Genomic DNA, 22,357 nt, shown 5'->3' with positions numbered 1-22,357 from the left:
TCAGCTGTTTCATTAGTCAGGCTCATCTCAAACCTTCGATCAGGGTTTCAAACATGGTTCACATCATCAAAAAGTTACTTACTTTTCAGGGTCGATCCTGCAGCCTTTTGATTGTTAAGTGAGCACTGTAACCACTCAGTAACCTAGAGAACGAGTACTTATGTGCAAAGAACAAAAGATTATTAATTGTTTAGTTTTAAACCTGATCAATTTTACGGGATATGAAAGTAATATGGTTTCACCACCGTATTAATGAGATGTTTAATAATCAAGAAAATGCCTATTATAATCGTAAACAAACCCAACACATTGTAATCACCAATCGGATGCTCAGCTACATGAACATGATACCAGAGCTAAATCCGTCCCTAGTCTATTAGTCATGGCTGATTACAGCACAGTTTGTAATAATACGGTACATGAAACTTTATATTAACTGATATATGAAATTTGATTTCTTATGTGTCAATAATTGATATATTGTGTGTTAGAATTTTTACTACTAGGTTTATACAATATTAGTTCTTTTAAATCGTTTGAAATATTTGGATAGACATTTCACTAGGATTTATTATTGACTGATAAATTTCTAGTAATTTTATCTTTTTTAAGTTTAGAAAAAACTATAGGATCTTTCATAAAAATTGTTACTAAATAGAATAATTTTGTTTCTAGTCTATTTTATTAATGGTGAGTATTTAGGGTTTAAAGTATTGATGTTTTTGTGAGTGGGTGGCTCCAATAGCACCACGGACTTCGGGCCCAAGGCAGCCATGTTGTGGGTTCGGATACTGGTCACTGCGACTACCAGTACAGTTCAGTATCAGTACAGTTCACCCCTTGCTTTGCTGCATACGATACGTTCAACCGTTCACCGCACAGGTCTGTAGGCTATTTGGACGGGAAAATGCAAGGTTAAAATAGGCAACCAACCTTTAAAAAATGTGTATGCTCTTTGGAGAAATATCTACTTATTTTTAAATTTTATGTACACATCCACCTATGCTTACTATCTACATTTTCCACTTACTCCTCATGGGCCATCCCCCTTTAAGAGACCATAAAAATAATGGATTTTCATGAGCATAATCTGTATACCAATTTATACTGTTTTAAAAATATATCAAACTATGCAGGGATTTTTATAACACACCAAACAGTGGTATCATTTTATAATTTGAACATTTTCACATTATTTACCAGACTCGCATTATACAACTGCAGCTACTGAGACCGAAACTTTGAAACTTAGCCAATGTTTACATTCCATTAGTTGTCGACGCCGCCGCCGCGGCGCTAGCGACGCCACCCTCTATCGCGCCGCGCGCCGCGCCGACAATGATATACCCGCGCTACTACTCGCCACTACTACAACAGTGTGGCACGAGCTGTAGAGAGTGAGTGTTCGTGTTGTGCGTATACTGCCGTGTCGTGCGTCGTGCCGAGTGCTGAGTGCTACAGTGAGTAATGCAATTTCATTTTGTTGTAAAAGGTAATTTAGGTAGATTAATTTTGAAATCTTAAAAAAAATATTTTTAAATTGTGAATTTAATTTTAGTATGTTAGTCGGATGAAAAAATTTACAACTTTTTTTTATTAACTTTGAGTGAAAAAAAACCAAAAACGCATAATTGTTAAAATATTGCTTAAACAAACAATTACGTAAACTGTATTCTTAGTTAGTTTACATTATACTTTTTTCAGAGTAAGTTCACGTTACTGAATTAAACCCTTTTTTTAATAAAACTTAACTTTAACAAAACTTGTTTGAAGAATTGTTAGATAATATTTTTATAGTCCGAGTAGATAGACAGTGAGAGCTTAAATCTCTGGCTTATGTACTAAAAATAATGTATCAGCTATATATTTAAAGTTCGTTGAAATTTTAGGGCTTGGTGTTTTAAAATAATTTTAGTCCTAATAGAAAATTATAATGTCAATTCTAGTTATTTGGTAGATAGGATTAAAATAAGTTGCACCCTTTATGTAACGTATATTTAACCACACAAGCAATTTGAAACCAATAATTAGGATAATTTTGTCTTCACTAAGATTAAATCTATACACTAGTTAAAAATTAATTTGATTTGTCAAATTCATGTAGTCAAATTTAGGGTTGTTTCCACGATAGTAAGGTGTATACAAAATTAACAGAATAGAATAATATTGTTTAATATAAAATCCATGACACATAATATGTTTACCAATGTTTACTTTCTGTATTTTTAATTTTAATTTTATCATAAATATATTTAGCAAAAAATATTTTACTTAAGTAACTACAAACATTGTTTATTATTTTAGAATAAATTTTAAACTGGTTTACTTTGTTTTTGGTTAATTTTCAACTTACTCACCATTACTTAACACAGACACAAAAACTCGTCAATTTTTTTTTACTTTTAATACTTTTTATTGAAATGGTATAAGATCAATAAGTCTTAAATAATTACCACGCAGGTAATGATGATAGTAAATATTTATAATTAATACACCTCATGAATGTAAATAAACACCTAAACAGCAATAACAATGGATATATTGACTAGAGATTCCAAGCAAACTACTCAATCTATATGCTAATGATAACTTTGATGCTTCAATAGTGTCATTGTTTATTACATGCCCCATTGTTATTGAAGTCATAGGAATTGTTTACTAATAAATTGTCCTTGTTTGCTACCTATAATATTCAATCTATTGTAGATTATTTAATTTAGTCCAATATATTTGTAGGTGTTTCTAAATCACTCGAATCAATGGTTTTGCTTGTTTTTTTAGGGGCTAAAGGATGTTTTTGGTACATTTATCTTGTATGCAGCGTAGTTATATATATTTGATAGAAGTATTTACCTGTTCTTGTAAGTAGAATACTTTTCTGTCTGTAGTAGTTTTATCAACAGTCGTCAGACTGTGCCACTGTACAAGCACACTTCTTGAGGGGGTTGGGGTGGGTTAAGATTCGCTCGTGCAACTGTTGTTCAATTTTGACTTTACTGTTCATCACACAGCTTTGTTCAATTGAAACAATATTTCAGCCACTTAAAATATAAAATTTGTTCTATCATGAATTCTGAGAATATTTTATGTTTGCAAAATTAATTAATTTAACTTTAGTTAGTTATTAGTTGTCTGATTTATTGAGACTACTTAGAAAACTGCTAATATAAGAAACTTCTGTCACAATGTTTTGCAGCTTCATTTTACATGCCAGTTAGCACTCGAAATTTTTAAAAAAGTTGTATCAAAACATATTTGGTCAGCAACCATTGTACTGTATTTACAAATTCTTATCGTGGGTTTTATCGTAAGATGTGTGCTTTGTATTATCTTAAAATTTGACAAAACTTCCAGTACAAGAACTGTATTCTAGTATCCCTTTTTATGTCATTATTTACAGTGTTTTTCACTTTTACCATTTACAAGATGCAAACTTACACCAAGGTAGTTTCAGAATCTCCTAATATTCCAGCATGTTCGCGTCTTGACACACATATCACCCATACAGATGTTCTAGTTCTCATTCACGTTTATTTTGAGCTGTGAAGTTGTAAATACAGCAGGAAAGTGACAATATACGACAGTGTTTGTTTACTCGGTATAATTACAACGCACGTCATTGCTAGTGTCGCTTGACAATTTTGGCGGGGCGGCCAAAAACGCGGGAACCTCTATCAAGGTTCCCTGGCGTCGAGCTGAAACTCCCACAACACTAGTTGAGTTTCCGAAGTGTTTTCCTGTAAATAACCTAAATTGTGAGCTCACGTAAGATTGTGTTGGTGATTGGGGACCAAGTTACTTGTTTGTTTGTATATTGTTCATTCACACTTCTTTTCTGTCGTGTAATATTAAGAAAGAAAGTAGGGTAAAATGCCAAACTTGGTAAAGGGTATAACTTGGTATACCAAAAGTTGGTTAAGGTATTGAAAAATTTTGAAAATAGTTAAATTTGGTCACAGATTGTTGGATATAAACTTAAACGTGAGTTGTAAATTACAGACCAATCTCTCCAATAAAGTTTTTACTGGAGAACATAGCTCACGGAAAAATGTTCTGAGTTGATTAAATTATTTACCATCTAAATAAACGGTATCAGCATACTGACACATACTTTCTCCCATTAGCTAGTCAACAACGCTTATGGGTAACTAAGGTGGGAGTAACTAAGGGGGGAAATCACAAAAATTGCAATGATTTTTGAACTGTTATTTTTACAGCATTAAAGATTATACGATTTTGTTTGGAGTTGAAAATACTATATCATACTAAATGTTGTTCAAAATGTTTTGTGAAAATACGTTTTTCGTTTTTTATGGGTTTTATGGAAAAATTTTCATTAACAATAAAAATTTCAAAACAAATTTTAAAATCAAGATATGCCGTGGATCTCCACATACTAAACTTCATCAAAATCGGACCACAGGTGTAGTATGTAGCTCTGTACCCACACACACACATACAGACATCACTTAAAACACTTTTTGGCTCACGGGGCTAAACGGATATTTCCCAAAACTCAAAATAAAAAATTCAAGATTGACCAAAACAAAAGATAGACATATTAAACTCATCTTACTATCTCAGGGAACTTTTCAAACTATTAGGTCTACTATAATTTCTTAATGACTGTCAATTTAAGTAAACACAAAAGGCAAGTACGTAATGTTGTTTGACGTAATTTCCACACGAGTTGTTATAAATGAACAAACAGTGTCAACGTATCTTGTATCACGTTACCGAAACCTTACAATGTGCTACAGACACTGCCTCAATTTGGTAGATATTACCCTGTACTTCGATGAAACCCGATATTTTACGCGGCCCTGAAGCTATTGACGTATAATAACAGTTTATTGTTCACCAGTCTTGTTAAATGGAGCAATGGACCATTCTATTTTATTTACGATTTTCCTTAAAGCTGCTGTACTCGTGCTTCGGGAAGAAAAGTCAGTTTAATAATTATTGACATAGATTTAGAATAAATAATCTATGATAAAGTTTTACATTAAATAAAGCTACCACATAGTTGTGTAAAATCTAATTTATTTGGATCAGCTGTCTAAAATTCTGAAATGAGCATTTGCATAGACAAAAAGATGGCATTTGGCAGTTCTTCTTGTTTACATTGGAATGTGCAAAGATAAACATGATAAGTTTTCTCATTCTGGCATGGAGACCAATCAATATTTTCTTTTGAAAACCTCACCTCAAAACCTTGGACATCCACGGGGCGAATCGAAGTTAATAGATCTATGAAGTTCCTAGATATGTGAACCATCTTTGTTGATAGTTTTGGCTATATTGGTTTAGTATTTTAGTCGCGACAGCCGCCCAGACCAGACAGACACCACCTCAATTTTAGAAGTATGGATAGATGAATTGAATTGGTTTCTGCACTGAATGGGATAAACTAATTAATTAAAAGTGGGATTTAATCGTGAAACTCATAATTCAAATTCATAAGTCGCCTAAAAACCTAGATTCTGAAAAATGTTTACATTTACGGATTCACATGTTTCCATCTTCGATTAAGTTGCTTTAGGACTTAACTAAATAAATTATCTAGGTCAATTGATCTGATGGGTTTAAAATCGCATTTTCTAAGACACGGTCGCATTAAAGATCTTTATGAAAATGTCTATCTATAAGTAGTATAAAAGAGGAAGGATGTATGTATGTACCCTATGGACTCCGAAACCGCTCGACAGATTGTAATAAAACTTTCAGGCATTATTGAGCACTATTCAAGGATGGTTTGTGTGAAGTTTGGTTTTTCTTTGCCAATAGATACTCGATACTGTACTTTGTTGTTAACGAGAGTTTTTAATGTTACAGGTATGAAGACGGAAGACCGCAACTCCGCAAATTTACCCAAAGTCCGCATCGCTGTTCTAGGCAGGATCAACGTAGGAAAATCTGGTAAGTCAACTCCTGTATTGTTTAAATTGAAACTATTTATAGATTAGGATATTTGTACAAACGCAAAACAATCAGCAAGATTATTACAACCTTTCTGCGTCACACATCTTTAGCTAGGACTTGCAAAGCTGATAAAGATAATATGAATGCAAAGATATTGTATTAGGCCGTAGTTTTACTTAAAACATTTTGTCTCCCTTTTTCAATCTTTTATCAGAAAATGTTAACTGAAATGAAAATCCTTCTTTATTGAGGCAAACATAGGACTTCATGGTCATTTATAGTTAACCTCTAAAAAACTAATAATCACAACAAAACATGCAATAGGTACAATTTGTAACATAAAATACCATAAATTTCTTCATCTTCCCTTCTCATTTTCTTCGTGTGGACATACTATTTGAAGTTGTTCTTCCAAACTTCAAAGCACTGAAATTAAAAATTCCTCAACAAAAATATAAAATATCTCAGATACTTCGTTAATGAGTTAGATCGAGATAAGTGATAAAAAGTTTCAGTGTTTAACAGAAGATTGGAATTCCCAATGTGGGAGGAATGTTAAAAATAGAAGCACTTCAATGAGGATTACAGGCATGGACCCTTCCACTCAACTCTGTCTTGGGCTTTTTATACATTTTATCCACAAATGGAACAAATCTCTCCACCATCCTACACTGCGAGAACATTTTAAATGGGAAGTTTTAAATTATTTTGACTCGAGCTGAAGAACTTTTTCTCGGCGCGTTTTAGTATAAAGCCTTTTAAAGTGTTAAGTCTTCGCACGGTTCGCCAATTTTATCATTGAATAAGTTAAATGTATAAATAGATTTTCTGTTATCCCTGTAGGCCTATACGGACAACACATACAAAAATATTGTTTTTTTTAATACTGTAATTGGTTGCTAGTTCAAGTATTTTGAAAAGTAATTAATTTTTTGACTGATTACAATTACATTGATTTCGTACACAACGTATTTTTGTTTGTAAACAAATTCAATAGTAGACTGTTCAGTGTTTTGTCATAAGCAATTAAATTAGCAACTTTGAAATTAGTTTTTCTTGTCTTTCAAATCAAAGCAGAGGTTCAGGAGAGTCCGGCCAACGACCTTAACCTTTTATGTGTTTTTGTTAATTTAATTTAAGTTTATTCACAATTTAAATATAGTTTCAATATTGTCATTGCAAATGAACAAACAATATGAATGAAGTGATATTTATCAAAAGGTTTGTAGAGGTCATTACCGTCTAAAGAAAACGGCAAAACTTTGTTATGGATACAAAGAGTTTATTTTCGTCTACACAATGATGTCTATTGTTTTGTTCTTAATCAGTGCTATTTTTACTCCTCACATATTTTTATAGAATCTAGTTAAGTTACGTTTATGAGATTTATGGTGTATAAAAGAATGTGTGATACATAATATACTCATCTTCATTCTTGCTTGGCTTAAAATACCTACTTTGTATGGTCGCCGTTTCATTGAAGTGTATTCTTAGCTAAACAGTGAATTTAACCAATTTTTAAAGCTTCAGTATTAGCAATCTTACACTTACGAATCATAAAATAGCGACTAAGAAATAAATAATACGTGTGATCCATTTCTATTTCACCCTATCGTCAACAGACCCAATATTCAATTGGATATCACAAGTTAACACTTACTAACTAACAAGTGTAAAGTCAATAACATTTTACATGCTCAATTCACTTCAACGTGACCAACCATGGCAGCTTTCTATAACAGTTACCCACTTCACTGCCGGACGTGGCCTATCGCATTGTAGTTTAAACGTGTTTGCTTTATATATGAATGTCACTCGAATCTTATCGTCCATATTCGAGGTCTTTGATCATCAATGTTCATTGCTCTCGTCTCGGTCCCATTCCGTGCTGACGCCGTCGCTGAGGCGCCTAGGACGTGTCGGGTTCCGAGAAACACCGGATGTTGCTCAGCAGCTGAGGAAGTCTCAGAACACCGGATCAGCTGACCAGCTGACTTGTCGTTGACCTTTCCAGCGATTGTTGCTACTTTTGTGAATCGAAAGGGTCGCGGGAATTGTGCACGATTGAATGACAGGTTTCTTCTTATTGAATTCGCATATGCTTAGTTGGTACTGATGCAATACTTCTTGCGATTGTTAAAATTTTTGATGAGGGTACTTTTGGGTCTCAAAATTAATTGTTTGTTAATTGTGTATTGATTATTATATAAATAAATATTTTTTTTTAATGATTTAGAAAGTAAACCGTCAAGTACCTGGTTTAGTTTCCACCCAAAGGACACAGTGAATATTGGAAATACTCTTTAGCTTTAATCTGATTGATATTCATTAAATACAAACCTACATCAGCAACATACGCACGATGTCAATAATTGATCATGTAATAATCAGCTGTTTACATTGTTGATATTTTTAAAGATTCAACTAGTAACCTAGCTATAGTCCTAAAGATTAGTTTGTTTCCTAAATCACTCAATCATAAAAGAATATATTAGCAATATTTAAAAAATACTATAAATCTAGGATTTCTAATACCTATATCGGTTGGTTAAAGTTTCTAATCCAGGTTCAACTCTTTCTAAATGTGTTCATAACTAGGTGGCGTTTGCAGAGGCATCCACAAAATTGAGCGGAGTCATCAGGGGTTCATACTATATTGTTTTTGTCATACTGCAGTAAAAACAGTTGTTTTTAATGCATGCGTTGCGGGTCTAAGGTAGCATTTTTACTCTTTAGGGAGTAAAGATCGTTTTTAGCCTCTATGGAGTAAAAATCAGTTGTTGACAACTCAGTTGTAAATTTCTATTGTAAACGATTGCATGTTTCGAAATATGTATCGATTTGTGCTTTGTAATTATTTTAACCTACAGTCTACAGTCTCTTCCCATAGCATTTTAGCATTGCAGATACATTAATCCATTCCCACACTCAACACTGCTCACCTTTACTACTTCCTTCATCACCCCCTACGTCGTGGACCTGTTTCCCTCTCTTCCCATAGCATTTTAGGATTGCAGATACATTAATGTAATTGCCAAAGGCAGTTCCCACACTCTGAACTGCAAGCCTTACTACTCCCTTCACCATTTCCTAGACCTGTTTCCTTCCCTTCTCGTAGCATTTAAGTATTAGAATTGACTATATATTGGTATATTGACTATATAATGGTATTAGATACATTTATCTAACTGCCCAAACGGTTCCCCCACTCTCCACTGCCAGCCTTTAAAACTTCCTTCACCACTTCCTACGTCGTGGGGCCTGTTTCCTTATCTTCTCTTAGCATTTTAGGATTGAAGATACATTAATCTAACTGCCACAGACGGTTCTCACATTATGCTCATACTTTACTACTTCCTAAGCTACTTCCTACATCGTGGACCTGTTTTCATCACTTTCCATAGCATTTTTGTGTTTTAGATACGTTAATATAATTGCCACAAACATTGCCCACACTTCACACCGCTAGCCTTTACTACTTCTTTCGCCATTTTCTATGTCGTGGGCATGCTTCCATCCCTTCTTTATAGCGTTTCAGCATTGCAGATACATTAATCTAACTGCTACAAAGGGTTCCCAGTTCCCACACTCCACACTGCTCACCTTACTACTTCCTTCACCTCTTCTTACGTCGCGGGCCTGTTTCTCTTTATTCCCATAGAATTTTAAGATTGTAGATACCTTATTCTAATCGTCATAAACAGTTCCCACACTCCGAAAAGCTCGCCTTGACTACTTCCTTCACCACTTCCTACGTCTCGGACCTGTTTCCCTCCCTACCCTTAGCATTATTGGATTGCAAATACCTTAATCTATTGGTTATAAACATATCCCACACTCTGAGCAACATTTCCTTTACTACTTCCTTCGCAACTTCCTACGTCACCGACCTGATTCCCTCCCTTTCCATAGCATTTTAGGATTGCATATACCTTAATCTAATCGTCATAAATAGTTCCCTCACTCCGGACAGCTCGCATTTACTGCTTCCTTCACCACCTCCTACGTCACGGACCTGTTTCCCTCCCTTTCCATAGCATTTTAGGATTGCAGATACCTTAATCTAATCGTCATAAACAGTTGCCACACTCCAAAAAACTCGCCTTTACTACTTCCTTCGTCACTTCCTACGTCACAGACCTGTTTACCTCCCTTCCCATAGCATTTTAGGTTTGTAGATACCTTAATCTAATTGTCATAAAGAGTTTTCACACTCCGGACAGCTCGCCTTGAATACTTCCTTCACCACTTCATACGTCGCGGACCTGTTTTCCTCCCTTCCCATAGCATTCTAGGTTTTTAGATACCTTAATCTATTGGTCATAAACAGATCCATCACTCCGGACAACTCGCCTATACTACTTCCTTCACCACTTCCTTCGTCACGGACCTGTTTTCCTCCCTTCCCATAGCATTTTAGGTTTGTAGATACCTTAATCTAATCGTCATAAACAGTTTCCACACTCCGGACAGCTTGCCTTGACTACTTCATTCATCACTTCCTACGTCGCGGACCTGTTTTCCACCCTTCCCATAGCATTTTAGGATTGCAAATACCTTAATGTAATCGTCATAAACAGTTTCCACGCTCCGGACAGCTCGCCTTGATTACTTCATTCATCACTTCCTACGTCGCGGACCTGTTTCCACCCTTCCCATAGCATTTTAGGATTGCAGGTACCTTTATCTAAGGGTCATAAACAGATTCTATATCCCGAACAGCTCGCCTTTACTACTTCCTTCACCACTTCCTACGTCGCGGACCTGTTTCCTTCCCTTCCAATAGCATTTTAGGATTGCAGATACCTTAATATAATCGTCATAAACAGTTCCACACTCCCTACAGCTCGCCTTGACTATTTCCTTCACCAATTCCTACGTCGCGGACCCCTTTTCCTCCCTTCCCATAGAATTTTAGGAATGCCTTTAATATTACCTTTATCTAATCGTTATAAACAGTCCCCACACTCTGGACAGCTCGCCTTGACTACTTCCTTTAGCACTTCCTACGTCGCGGACCAGTTTTCCTCCCTTCCTATAAAGTTTTAGGAATGCAGATACCTAAATCTAATCGTCATAAACAGTTTCCACACTCCAGACTGCTCTCCTTTACTACTTCCTTCACCACTTCCTACGTCACGGACCTCAAGCTAGTGTCGTCATTTGATTATATTTATGATCCATACCGTTTCTGTTCTAATATCTGTGGATTAATGCTATCAGCTATTTCTTTATCTACTGCATTCAAAAGTCAACAGCTGATCATATGTTTTTGTTTATGTGACAAATTCTGCTTCCATAAGGATTACATTGAAACTTTGAGACCCAGTGGGGCGGATTCCTGAGAGACTTTTTTAACGCCATATAGATGTTGGCACTCACCGATATGGTCTCTATCACCATGCAAAATTTGAAAACGATTGATTCAGCCGTCTAGGAGGAGTTTGCGTATTACGAAATGCATAAGAGTCGACGTATAAGAGCTTCGCTCAATTATTGTTCAGTAAAGTAGTTCAAGTTCAGTAGATATTAGCAAGATTGTACGTAATAATGAGCTGGCCTAGTGGGGAAGCGCAAGACTTCAGTTCCTGAAGTCCCAGGTTCAAATCCCGCCAATCGCCAACGGATTTTATCCGGAAATGATAATGCCACAACACCTAAGAATATTCTGAAGTTATGTGAAAAAAATATCCCGGGCAAGAGTTAAGCGTCCAAGGGAAATAATTATGTAAATATTTTATTATCAACAATCAACAATGACCCTAATTTAGTGTGTTTGTTTCAGCTGTGACAGTCAGATACCTCACCAGAAGATACATTGGCGAATACCGCTCCAATACTGGTAAGTTTCCACCATAAGTTACCAGTTTGTTACCGTCACTATTCACTGTTTATACGACCTTTATAGCTACCGTTATACTTGGCAGTAGGTCAAGGCTAAAATATCAGTTCTGAGGCGTTTTATAGTTGTTTATGTAACTTGAAAGCTCTCACGATGTTCAGGGGTCTAAATAGCATCGCAATGTATATTCGTAGTTTGGTTGTTCTGAGACCGAAATTTTATCTAAAATACACCCGCAGCAAACCTGCCGAACAATTTCCGTTTGTCTGAATTGATTTTCAATTAAATCTATTTAAATAACATTAGGTTTAACAAGTATCTAGGTTTGCTACTACAAGGAAACAAAGTATGGTTTTTAGTAAAATATGAATAGCTTAGTATAAAATAAATAAATTTACCAAGTTTGATCAAAATACACCCATTAACAAGTAAATTACAAAATTTTACAATATTCTCTATAAGAATTAAATGGGAATTTTAAATGAACAATTTTTAATTTTCTCCGTAACCAATAACAGTACAAAAACACTTTAATATACATAAAATTATTTGTTTTTAAGCTCTTTAAAAAGGTCTGGAGATAAAGTGGGAAATGTTGTGTTTTTAGGGTCAAAAATGAGAAAAACCAATTTTTACCCCATAAAACCCCCCGTAAAACCCCGTTCCCATAGTCCGATCATGCTGGTTCGCGAACTCATTCAAGTTTATCCTACCTTACACCTTTAAACCAAATTTAATCAAAATCGGTATCGGTTTGTCACCTACGGTTATAGCTACTTACCCACTTACCCATAGGGAAATTCGGTAAAAAAAACTGCATTTGACACCTTCTCGTATTTAACACATATATGTTGTTAATCCAAACAAACATACTGTAACAAATTTAACAAACCAATAATGTACAATTTAAAAATTCCACTTCTATAATGTGTTTGCGTCCCACTTGTTACGATACATACAATCATTCCCTCCAATTAGTGGAACGTACTGAGTAGGCTGTACTTTGGTGGCGCATATTATGACCTGACTGACCTTTGCTTGGGCGTAAACCTCATAGAATGTGATTCAATATTCAATGCTATTGTTTCCAACATGAATAGCATTTTCGTCCACATCAAAACTTTTAGTTTTCGTGTCTCTTTATGGCATTTAAGGATCTAGGCTGTTACTTTTATTTCATTGGACCGTCGACTTTGAATTTCCATTCAGTCCCATTTCTATCACTTCAACCAGACCATGTACGGTGCAGAGCGCAAAGGAATGCGTAGTTGGTAGTTATTTAGTAATGAATGAGTAGTTAATTACGTCACAGCCAGCTGGTGATCTGTAAACACTCCTACCACAACACAAAACACATCCAGCACGAATACCAGCCTCGCAGATGAAAAAACAAACACCACCACCACGCGTGTTGAAATACATTTAGTATTATACTGTTGTAGTGGTACACTGGTACACGCCTTCTGTTACAGAAACACAAATTTTTTGTCATCTTTTAAAATAAACCTTGTCGTTTTAGTCAATGATTATGGGAGACTCTTTATTTTATTGAGGATTGAATTTGATTTGAAAAATATAGTATTTCGTATCTGTGGAACAACAATAAAATGTTCTGTAAGATTGTATAATATATTTTAAAAGGGTTAGTACTGCATTTACTTCCCACTGTTTGAGGAAAATAAATAGGCATACTTATTCAGTTTTCAGTACGATGGTGACGAGTTTAGAGAAAAAATTGACTTTTGACTCTTAAACACGTTTCGCCCTTTTTAAAATATTACTTACTTCACTCAAGCATATTAATAAAGGAAGCTGTCATATAAGAGGCTTACAACAAAACAATTCAAATCATATTATATAATTTCGAAATCCCACTTCAAAGAAAACAGCGCCACGTGTTTGCTTATGAACGGATGCATTCATTCATTCCCGCCAATTAGCGAAAAGTAAGACGTAGAGCTGTACTTTTGGCGGTTGTGTCTGACCTTTACTTGTGCGCAAATCTGTTAATTGACACCCGGGGCTGCCCGTTCGAAAACAGCGGAATGCGCACTGCTGCCAACGCTGCGGCGGTTATTTTCAGCCGCTCGTGCCTTTCGTTATTTTCAGTTTGCGACAAAAATGTTGGCAATCCGCTTCCAGGAACTGTATATTCAAAGTGGGGAAAACGTGGTGGACGAATCATAGGGAAATAAATAGTTTATAAATAATACCGTGTGAAATTGGTTTGAATTTGAATAGGAATGACAATAGGTTATGGAAGGCAGAGTAAATCGTGTTTTCCGGAAGCGAATTAATTCAAGATAGTAAATATTATTCATATTTTATTAATTAATGAGGTTGACTGTTCATTCATACCCACGCAGGATCGTTATTGAGATCAGTTACCAGTTAGTTTAATGAATATTGATATCGTCATTAGCAATGGGAATCGAATCCGTGGTGAGTTTGGTGTCGGGTTAACATATATTAAGCAAATGTGAATATCATGACGTCATATAAAACTGAAAGATAAAAATTGAAACTAAAACTCAATTATTCACAATGAACTAAACCTTCAATCTTTCATTCATTCCTCGTCAGGCATATTCGATCTAACGTACGCACGCCCATGTACCATACCATGACGGTCATCATTCCGGTGACCGTCATAGTTCTATGATCGAAATGAAAGCTTTAAAATCTCACTGTATTGTTGTACAGTTTTACGTAGAACAAAAACTTTAAACTCCCAGTACAGGTATTTTGCATAATCAATTTGATATTCTACTTAGTGGTTTTTATATTAATCGGTACACACGCATACATCCAAGAATAAATCTTCGTGTACTATACACAGCTGATTGCAGTGTATCAGGTGCACCAACTGCACGTGGGATACAAAAATATCCCTCTATCTAGGTGAAGGCCGGTGCAGAATGGCCAATCGATCAGGTGGGTGATTTATTGGCCTAGGTTGTCCCCTTGGTCCCTTGTCGATTGGTCAATGCCTTCACTTAACTGACCCGAAAAAAATAAATTTGTCATTGCATAAGGTACTTGAAACTATTCTCACATTCAATAAGTAGTAAACCCATGTGGAAAATGTATAGAAATGGAAATAAATTAATTTAAAATCTTCCCCCCGATATACATTTTTTTCACAAATGAACACTGTCACTTTTCTTTTTGATTTAGCGTTCTTTTAGGGTTTTTTGGCGAAAAAAACACACCTAATCATAGAGCGTGGTTTAAAATTCTGAAGATAAATTTACCTAGAAGTAAGTTAATGCCAAACCAAAGGTTCAAAACCCAGTCGATGTATAAAAAAATTAACACAAAATCAACAAAATGAAAAATTATATGCTTTTCAAGAATGAACGACTCTACAGAACATGAATCAGCAACCCCAACTAACTTACATTGCGAACAAAAATAACCCAAAATATAAAAATTCACAATTTTTCACCCATTTCACATCCTAAGTTTTAACGTACGGTGAGAAAATATATTTCTGTCACACAAACAAAAACACCCTTTGAAATACGTTTACACACGAAAACATGCCCACGCGCTTGTACAATTTTCCCTGTACATTCGGAGCTAGTCCACGTGTGTGATTGGGGTTGTAAGGGGGGGTAATTACCCCCGGGGGGCTGCTCTGCCCCAGGGGGTCCCACGGGTCTAAGCTACACATGCCCGGCTGAGGCCATCTATTTTCAGATAGGGATATGCAATTTTATCCACGCGTAGTGTATTGTCTATGAATATTCAGTTGTACATTTCGTTTGGAGGTTGTCTATGTGTGCTTTTAGTTCAATCAAGGTTTATTGTTTTTTTTAGGTATTTGCAGTTCCGAGATAATTTAATTATTCGAATACTCTATTTTTGGGGACTTCAGTTTTAATTAAATGTCTAAGCATGTGTTTAGGTAGTTTTGTGTAAAATATTAGGAAGCACCGGGTCAATTTACATTAATGCTAGTTATGGTAATTAATTTTGCAAAAAATTTTTTTTTAATAATAATCTTTTTTAATTGCACAAATGTTGGAAAACGTAAATTAATTGGGTAATGGATTTGTATAAGTAAATTTTATAGATCTTAAAAATACATACATAAAATACATAACATACACACATTTGAGTTAACAGAATAAAAGAATACTAGTGTCCCTGTTGCTCGAATTCGAGCAATTGCTAAGTGTTACAGACGTTATTTTAAACCGAATAACATCCATAATTCCTGATGACTTTAAAAGATTCGACTCAAAGATTATGGAAATACTCAAGATGTACATAACAGATCGATATAATCAACATTTCTTGTAAATATCTTATCATTTTTCCAAAGCTGATCTTGTTTTTTAGTGTTTTCTACAAATAGCCTTATTCATAGCCGCATTAGATTGTCCATAATAACGATTATAAATTCAAACAAATTTCTATTTCTTTTCCTTGGTGGTGTTCTATGACTTTTCTATGTTTCCATAGTTTGCAAATCGGCTCTTTCAATGATTAATACGAAATGCAGCACAGTGTTAATTCAGTTTTCTTTTTAGTATATCAATTTATCCAGGCTCTCTCGCTTTTTTCTATTGTAATATTTACGCCAACCCAAATGAAAAAGGGATTTCATTTAAACCAAGTCAGTTAATGTTTGTAGCAAACTGTTAAATTAGCAATCTTGTTGACTGTTTACAATTAACATATGTTCTTCTTCTCACTTTTAATTTCTGACAACAGCTGGAGTTTCATAACCATTTTTGTTTTCCATGTTAATCTTATGGAGAAATACGAAAATTAAAAGGGCCTCACTCTCTAATTATTTGCCTAAAAAGAAAGTTTCCTGCACAACTACACGTTACGCTCTTTCCAATGACACCAAAAACATGACAATCGGTTCAGTAGTTTCGGAGGAGTAATTGTCACAAAAAACCTGCTTGCGTATTAAATAAGTACTAGTGTCCCTGTTGCTCGAATTCGAGCGATTGCTAAGTATAACAGGCGTTATTTTAAAACGAATATCAACCAAGTCAGCAAATATTTGTAGCAAACTGTTAAATTAACAAACTTATTGACTGTTTACAATTAACATATGCTATTCTTCTCACTTTTGATTTCTGACAACAGCTGGAGTTTCATAACAATTTTTGTTTCCAATGTTAATCTTATGGAGAAATACGAAGCTTTAAAGGGCTCCAGGGCCTCACTCTCATTATTTCCCTAAAAAGAAAGTTTCCTGCACAACTTCACGTTACGCTCTTTCCAATGAGACCAAAAACATGTCAATCGGTTCAGTAGTTTCGGAGGAGTAATTGTCACAAAAAATCTGCTTGCGTATTAAATAAGTACTAGTATACATGTTGCTCGAAACCGAGCAATTGCAAAGAAGCACAGGAGTTATTTATAAACAAATAACTTGTTTAAAAACTAACAGTCATAATTTCCAATGATTTTAAAAAAGTCAACTAAAAGATTATTAACTAATGGAATTACTCACCCATTTACATAACAGTTCTATTCCAGTTTAAAGGGTTAATTTTTAACAATCAAACTGCCCATGGACGGGAAAAGGTAAGCTTACAATTTAAGTCAACGTAAAAAGGCTGCCAGCTTTTATAAAGTACCGTACCTAAGTTATGTAGCCAATTTGTAGACAATAAGGTGTAGGCTACTTTAAACTCTACAGGACAGAGTTAGGCAAAATCTGGCAGAACTCTGAAATGGTGTTATTTATCATAGGCTTACTCATATGCCAAATCCTTAAAATAAAAATTCAATAACTAATAACTTATAACATTAAACACAAACCAACATCCAAAACTATACACATTTTTAATACAACATAGATAATTTACACATTGACTGTTTACAATTATATGTTCTTCTCACTATTTATGTTTGCTTCGCAACGGCAAAAATCTGTTTCAGAAGCATTGAAATAGATTTATAATAAATAATCTATCATAAAGCTTAAGATTAAGTAAACCTACCACATAGTTGTTTGATTTTTTTTGGATCAGCTGTCTGAAATTGTGAAATAGGCATTTGACAGTTCTGGTTGTTTACATTTAAATGTCAAAGCAAATGTAAACATTGTGAATTTTCTCATGCTTCCATGGAGACCAACTATTAATATTAAATTTCTGACAACAGCTGAGTTTAAAAACAATGTTTGTTTCCCTTGTTAATCTTATGGAGAAATACGAAACTCTAAAGGGTCCCAGGGCCTCTCCCTCTAATTATTTCCCTAAAAAGAATGTTTCCTGCACAACTTCACGTTACGCTCTTTCCAATGACACCAAAAACATGTTAATCGGTTCAGTAGTTTCGGAGGAGTAATTGTCACAAAAATCCTGCTTGCGTATTAAATAAGTATATAGATAGATAAATAGATTTGTAAAAAATAATTGTTTTTCTTCTATGTTTCTCAATGATTGGTTCGATTTGTATTTAGCCTAGTAAAACTGCCAATTTTTAATTTTTTAATTTTTAATTTAAATTTTTTTAATGCTGTTTGCATAATATGGGACTCATACTCTCATGTTTTGTTCATAACAGTTTTTCTTATAGAATATAGTTTTTGACAACTTGTTGGAAACTTGCTGACGTCACTGTTTTGTTGCAGATTTGTTGTACCGCCAGACAGTCACCATCAACAACACACCTGTGGAAGTGGAGATCATAGACGTCTCTGGAGATTCGGTAAGTTTCTTTGTAGATTAACTACAACAGGGTTTACTAAAAGAAATACTAATGTATATAGTACTATGACATTCATATTCCTTGAACATAATTTATTCTAAACTCATATGCTAATCTAAGTGGTATGATAAATATAAGTTTAATTAAAAATTGGTTTAGAGATTTAATTTAATTTTCTTGCAACCTTACATATTCATTATGTTATCAGTGACTAAGACAATTTTATTAGGATTTCTGTTTTCATCCATACCAATCTAATGGGTAGGCTACTATACACAGAATAGACTTACCACGTAATTCAAAAATTTGAAGCAAAAAACGTGGTGCAATCTGTTGAGATGGTCTACCAACTAATGCCAATATTCTATCTCAAGCGATGAATCAATGAGCTGTTTGCTATGATACTGCATTGGTTTTAATTAATATCCAACCCAATACACTACCCATAGATGTATCTTCTTACAAAATATATTAAAATCAAACTGCCACCTCCTTGGACATCCATCAGATCATCACAATCATATATGCTTGAACAATCCAGCGTAGGTCAATATATTTTTCCCGCCACAATTTAACTGATACCTCATACATTTTCTTGCGGATTCACCACCATCCTGACGAGTATTTTCCTTGTTCACAGCGAGACGCTAGCTTCCCCACAGAGCAGGTGCAATGGGCTGATGGCTGCCTGATTGTATACTCCATCACAGACAAGAAGTCCTTCAACTACGCGATGGACACGCTGGACAACCTTCAGAAGCTGCGACCAAACAGTCTTCCAGTCACGCTGATGGCTAACAAGGCAGACCTGGAACATCTTAGAGAGGTCAGTGTCTTCTCGGAATAAGAAATCCACAACATGTGACATCGGTGCAATTTAGAATGTGTCGAATAGGTAGAGTGGTTTGTGCTCAAAGGTTCAATAGGATAGAAAGAGCAGATTTGGGAACTTTATGTAATCGAGAATTCAAATTTGAAATAAGAAATCTACATTATGTGACATCGCTGCAATTTAGAATTTTTGTGTCAAATAGGTAGAGTGGTTGGTGCTCAAAGATTCAATAGGATAGGAAGTGCAGATTTGGGAACTTTATATAATCACTTTATAGAATTCAAATCTGGATTAAGAAATTTTTTCGTGACAATCTTGCGTAGTTTGACCATTAAAACAAAACACCAAATACACGTTGATTCCCTAAGAAACTTAAACCAATTGTGGCAACTAGGTCAAACTCGCTACCCCAGAAACCGATATCTCACTGGTTTAAATTATCAAACCCTTCAAACGAACATTAAACAGACTCCCTAAGAATGTAACTTAACTGGGTCAAACATTAAGGAGGCATGCGGTTAAAATTAGTTCATCTGAAGTGCCCATTGAAGTGTTGCTGGAATAACTCTTCCTTTTACAAATTGTACTTTCTATAGGCTAAATGAATTTCTAATGTGAGTTTGAATCGTTTATTAAAATACTTAATTACAGTACTATAACTTTAATTACAGCCAAAAACTTAAATTTATTTTACGATGTTTGCAAAAAATATACAATGATTTGTGAAGGATTGAAAAATAAATACTGATTAAGTTTATAATTTGTTTAAGACTATTCCAGACTTTCCATTGTCCTACAAATACTTTCTTTTGTGGCAATTCAAATCTTTAAATTAACTTAAGTAATGATATGTGTATTATAATTAGGGCATTTGATGTAGAGAATAAACTAAAAATATGTCAATTTAATATTTTGTTGTAATAACTGTTCAATTGACAACAGTTCGTTAACAAAACATATTTGTCTGCAGGTAATGAAGGATGAAGGGAGATCTGCAGCTCTGCAAAATGGCTGTTCGTTCTTCGAAGTCTCCGTGGCTGAGAACAGTGAAGACTTGTACACCGCCTTCGAGATGCTGCTGAACGAGTCACGGTGTCAGCAAGGCAACAACAAGACCAGGAAGTTCTCTGTGTCCAAGATGTTCGGTACTCTGATCGGTGGAGGGAACAGCAAGGAGCAGAAGATGTCCCAGGGAGGAACTGTCGTTGTGTGCCACAAATCTGACCTCCACAAGACCCGGGTCCTCAAGAGGCGCCAGAACTTCACCGCCACGGCCTCCTTGTGACTTCCTGGGACCCTGGGGGGAGAGACGACAGCCACGTGAACTTGAAAGAGTCGTCCGGAAAACGACCTTGCTTTTAGTGCCTCAGGAATGAAATTCCCAGGGAGGTTTCGAGCGCCTTCTGAGTCCTTCAAAGACCTACTCTCTAAAAGGAACAGATCTTGAGAACAACTTGATTCAGCTCTTGGAATACCATTATCGGTAACTTTGAATTGAATCTGCGGGAGAACTCCCTAATGATTCGAAAAAAGGATGTTCTTTTGAAATATTTAACAGGAACGATGATGAGCGATTTAGATTGTTTCAGAGAACAACTTACGTTGGAGTTTGTGTCTAACTGTCTAAAATTGTGCCAATACTGCAGCCACCAACTAGAGTTCTGCGGCAAAGGCTAATACCGGGCTAAATAGTTGGCTGATGTGTTCTATGATCTCTATTACAGTACTATCGAGTATACATAGTAAATGTTTTTTAACAGTAGAGTCAATAGACCTGAACATATCACCGTTGACTATATATTTTATGGTATATTAAAAGTACCTTATACACTTGAAATCCATAAGCACATTCAGAAAAATACAGTTTTTAGATCACAAGTAACTAAACCAAATAATTCATTGTTTACAGAAAAATACTTTCGTTTCCTGAAAATTTAGCGTTGCCCATTCTGATACATAAAAATCATGACTGAATTGTAGACAATACAAGCCTTTATTGTGTTGAATGGTCATAATTTTAGATTGGTAATAAAGTTTAAGTCACTTAGTAATACGTACTACAGTACATACTTGTATAATGTGTAATATATTTTTTGAATAATAACTTAATACATAACCAAATGTAATTATTTGATTTGGATGGACATTATGTTCTCCACATGAATCGTGTTTTATATTGATGTTTGTGTGTAAGTATGTAATACAGAAATGCATTTAGGTTAGGGTTACCAATAGTCTCAAGATGAAATACCATACCTGGGGATTTACATTTGCAAAAAAAAACAGCTTTAACACCATAGTCGCTGTCAATTAATTATTTTGCCACTAAATACAATTCAAATAAACAGGAACACAAGATTCCATTTTAGTATGGGTCATGGCAGTCATGGACCTGAAATTTGTTAAAGTGTATTAGGGATTATTCAAAATGGTTATGTGTAAAATCTGTTTTTTAATAATTTAAAACTCTTAGTTGGATAAATATGAACAATGTTAGCCAGAAATGGTTAATATTTGAAATCAGGCTTCTAGTTTAAGAATACACTACCAAGTTGTACACTTATATAGTCCTGAACCCATCTTTGGCATCTGATACAATACAATTGGCGATTTTAACCATATACATAAACTTCTGTATTGGGACATTTTTAAACCTTGATGTAATACAAATCCTCTATTTAATCTGTAAGTTACCAAAACTTATTTTTTGTATCATTGTGGAGATGAAATGACGTCAATAAGGCTGTGAATAGATTTATCTTAGATGTAATACGATTTGTAAATTTTATATGGGTGTCAAAATATGACCATGTATGTTTTTATTATGTATAGAAATAAATATTTTATACAAAACACCTATTTCCTTTACTTTAGCCTTACCATCTCTATCAGTAACAGTAAGTAGAATTGTGGGCTTTACATGAAGTAAATCTGTAACTTATCAACTATTTATAAAAAGATAAGTGATAGTTATTTTCATAAAAAAATCCATCTCACAGAAAATCCAGTCATATATATTATTACCTAGTGATTTTTCTGTTTGGGAAGCTGAATCCAGAGTAAAAAGAAATTTTGAG

The 22,357-nt window shown here is 34.7% G+C and overlaps 1 protein-coding gene across 2 annotated transcripts; it reads left to right on the top strand.

Annotated features, from left to right (window-relative positions):
* The first annotated feature begins 1,383 nt into the window (after positions 1–1,383).
* Positions 1,384–22,116, top strand: LOC129000747 (ras-like protein family member 11B). Of its 2 annotated transcripts, none has more exons than XM_054427730.1 (6): positions 1,384–1,460; positions 5,836–5,919; positions 11,708–11,764; positions 18,372–18,448; positions 19,089–19,274; positions 20,251–22,116. In XM_054427730.1, exons 2-6 carry the CDS (start codon positions 5,838–5,840, stop codon positions 20,563–20,565), a joined length of 717 nt encoding a protein of 238 aa, XP_054283705.1. In that variant the 5' UTR covers positions 1,384–1,460; positions 5,836–5,837; the 3' UTR covers positions 20,566–22,116. The 2 variants fall into 2 exon arrangements, with proteins under 2 accessions (XP_054283705.1, XP_054283704.1); XM_054427729.1 differs by having other exon boundaries at positions 1,388–1,492.
* Positions 22,117–22,357: the final 241 nt, after the last annotated feature.

The sequence above is a fragment of the Macrosteles quadrilineatus genome, unplaced genomic scaffold (genome assembly GCF_028750875.1).
Source record: "Macrosteles quadrilineatus isolate MER2022 unplaced genomic scaffold, UCM_ALF_1.0 Scaffold_8__2_contigs__length_117827958, whole genome shotgun sequence".
NCBI classification, from domain to species: Eukaryota; Metazoa; Arthropoda; class Insecta; order Hemiptera; family Cicadellidae; genus Macrosteles; species Macrosteles quadrilineatus.
The sequence above is the reverse complement of the archived record's forward strand: the minus strand, read 5'-3'. Positions and strand labels throughout refer to the sequence as shown.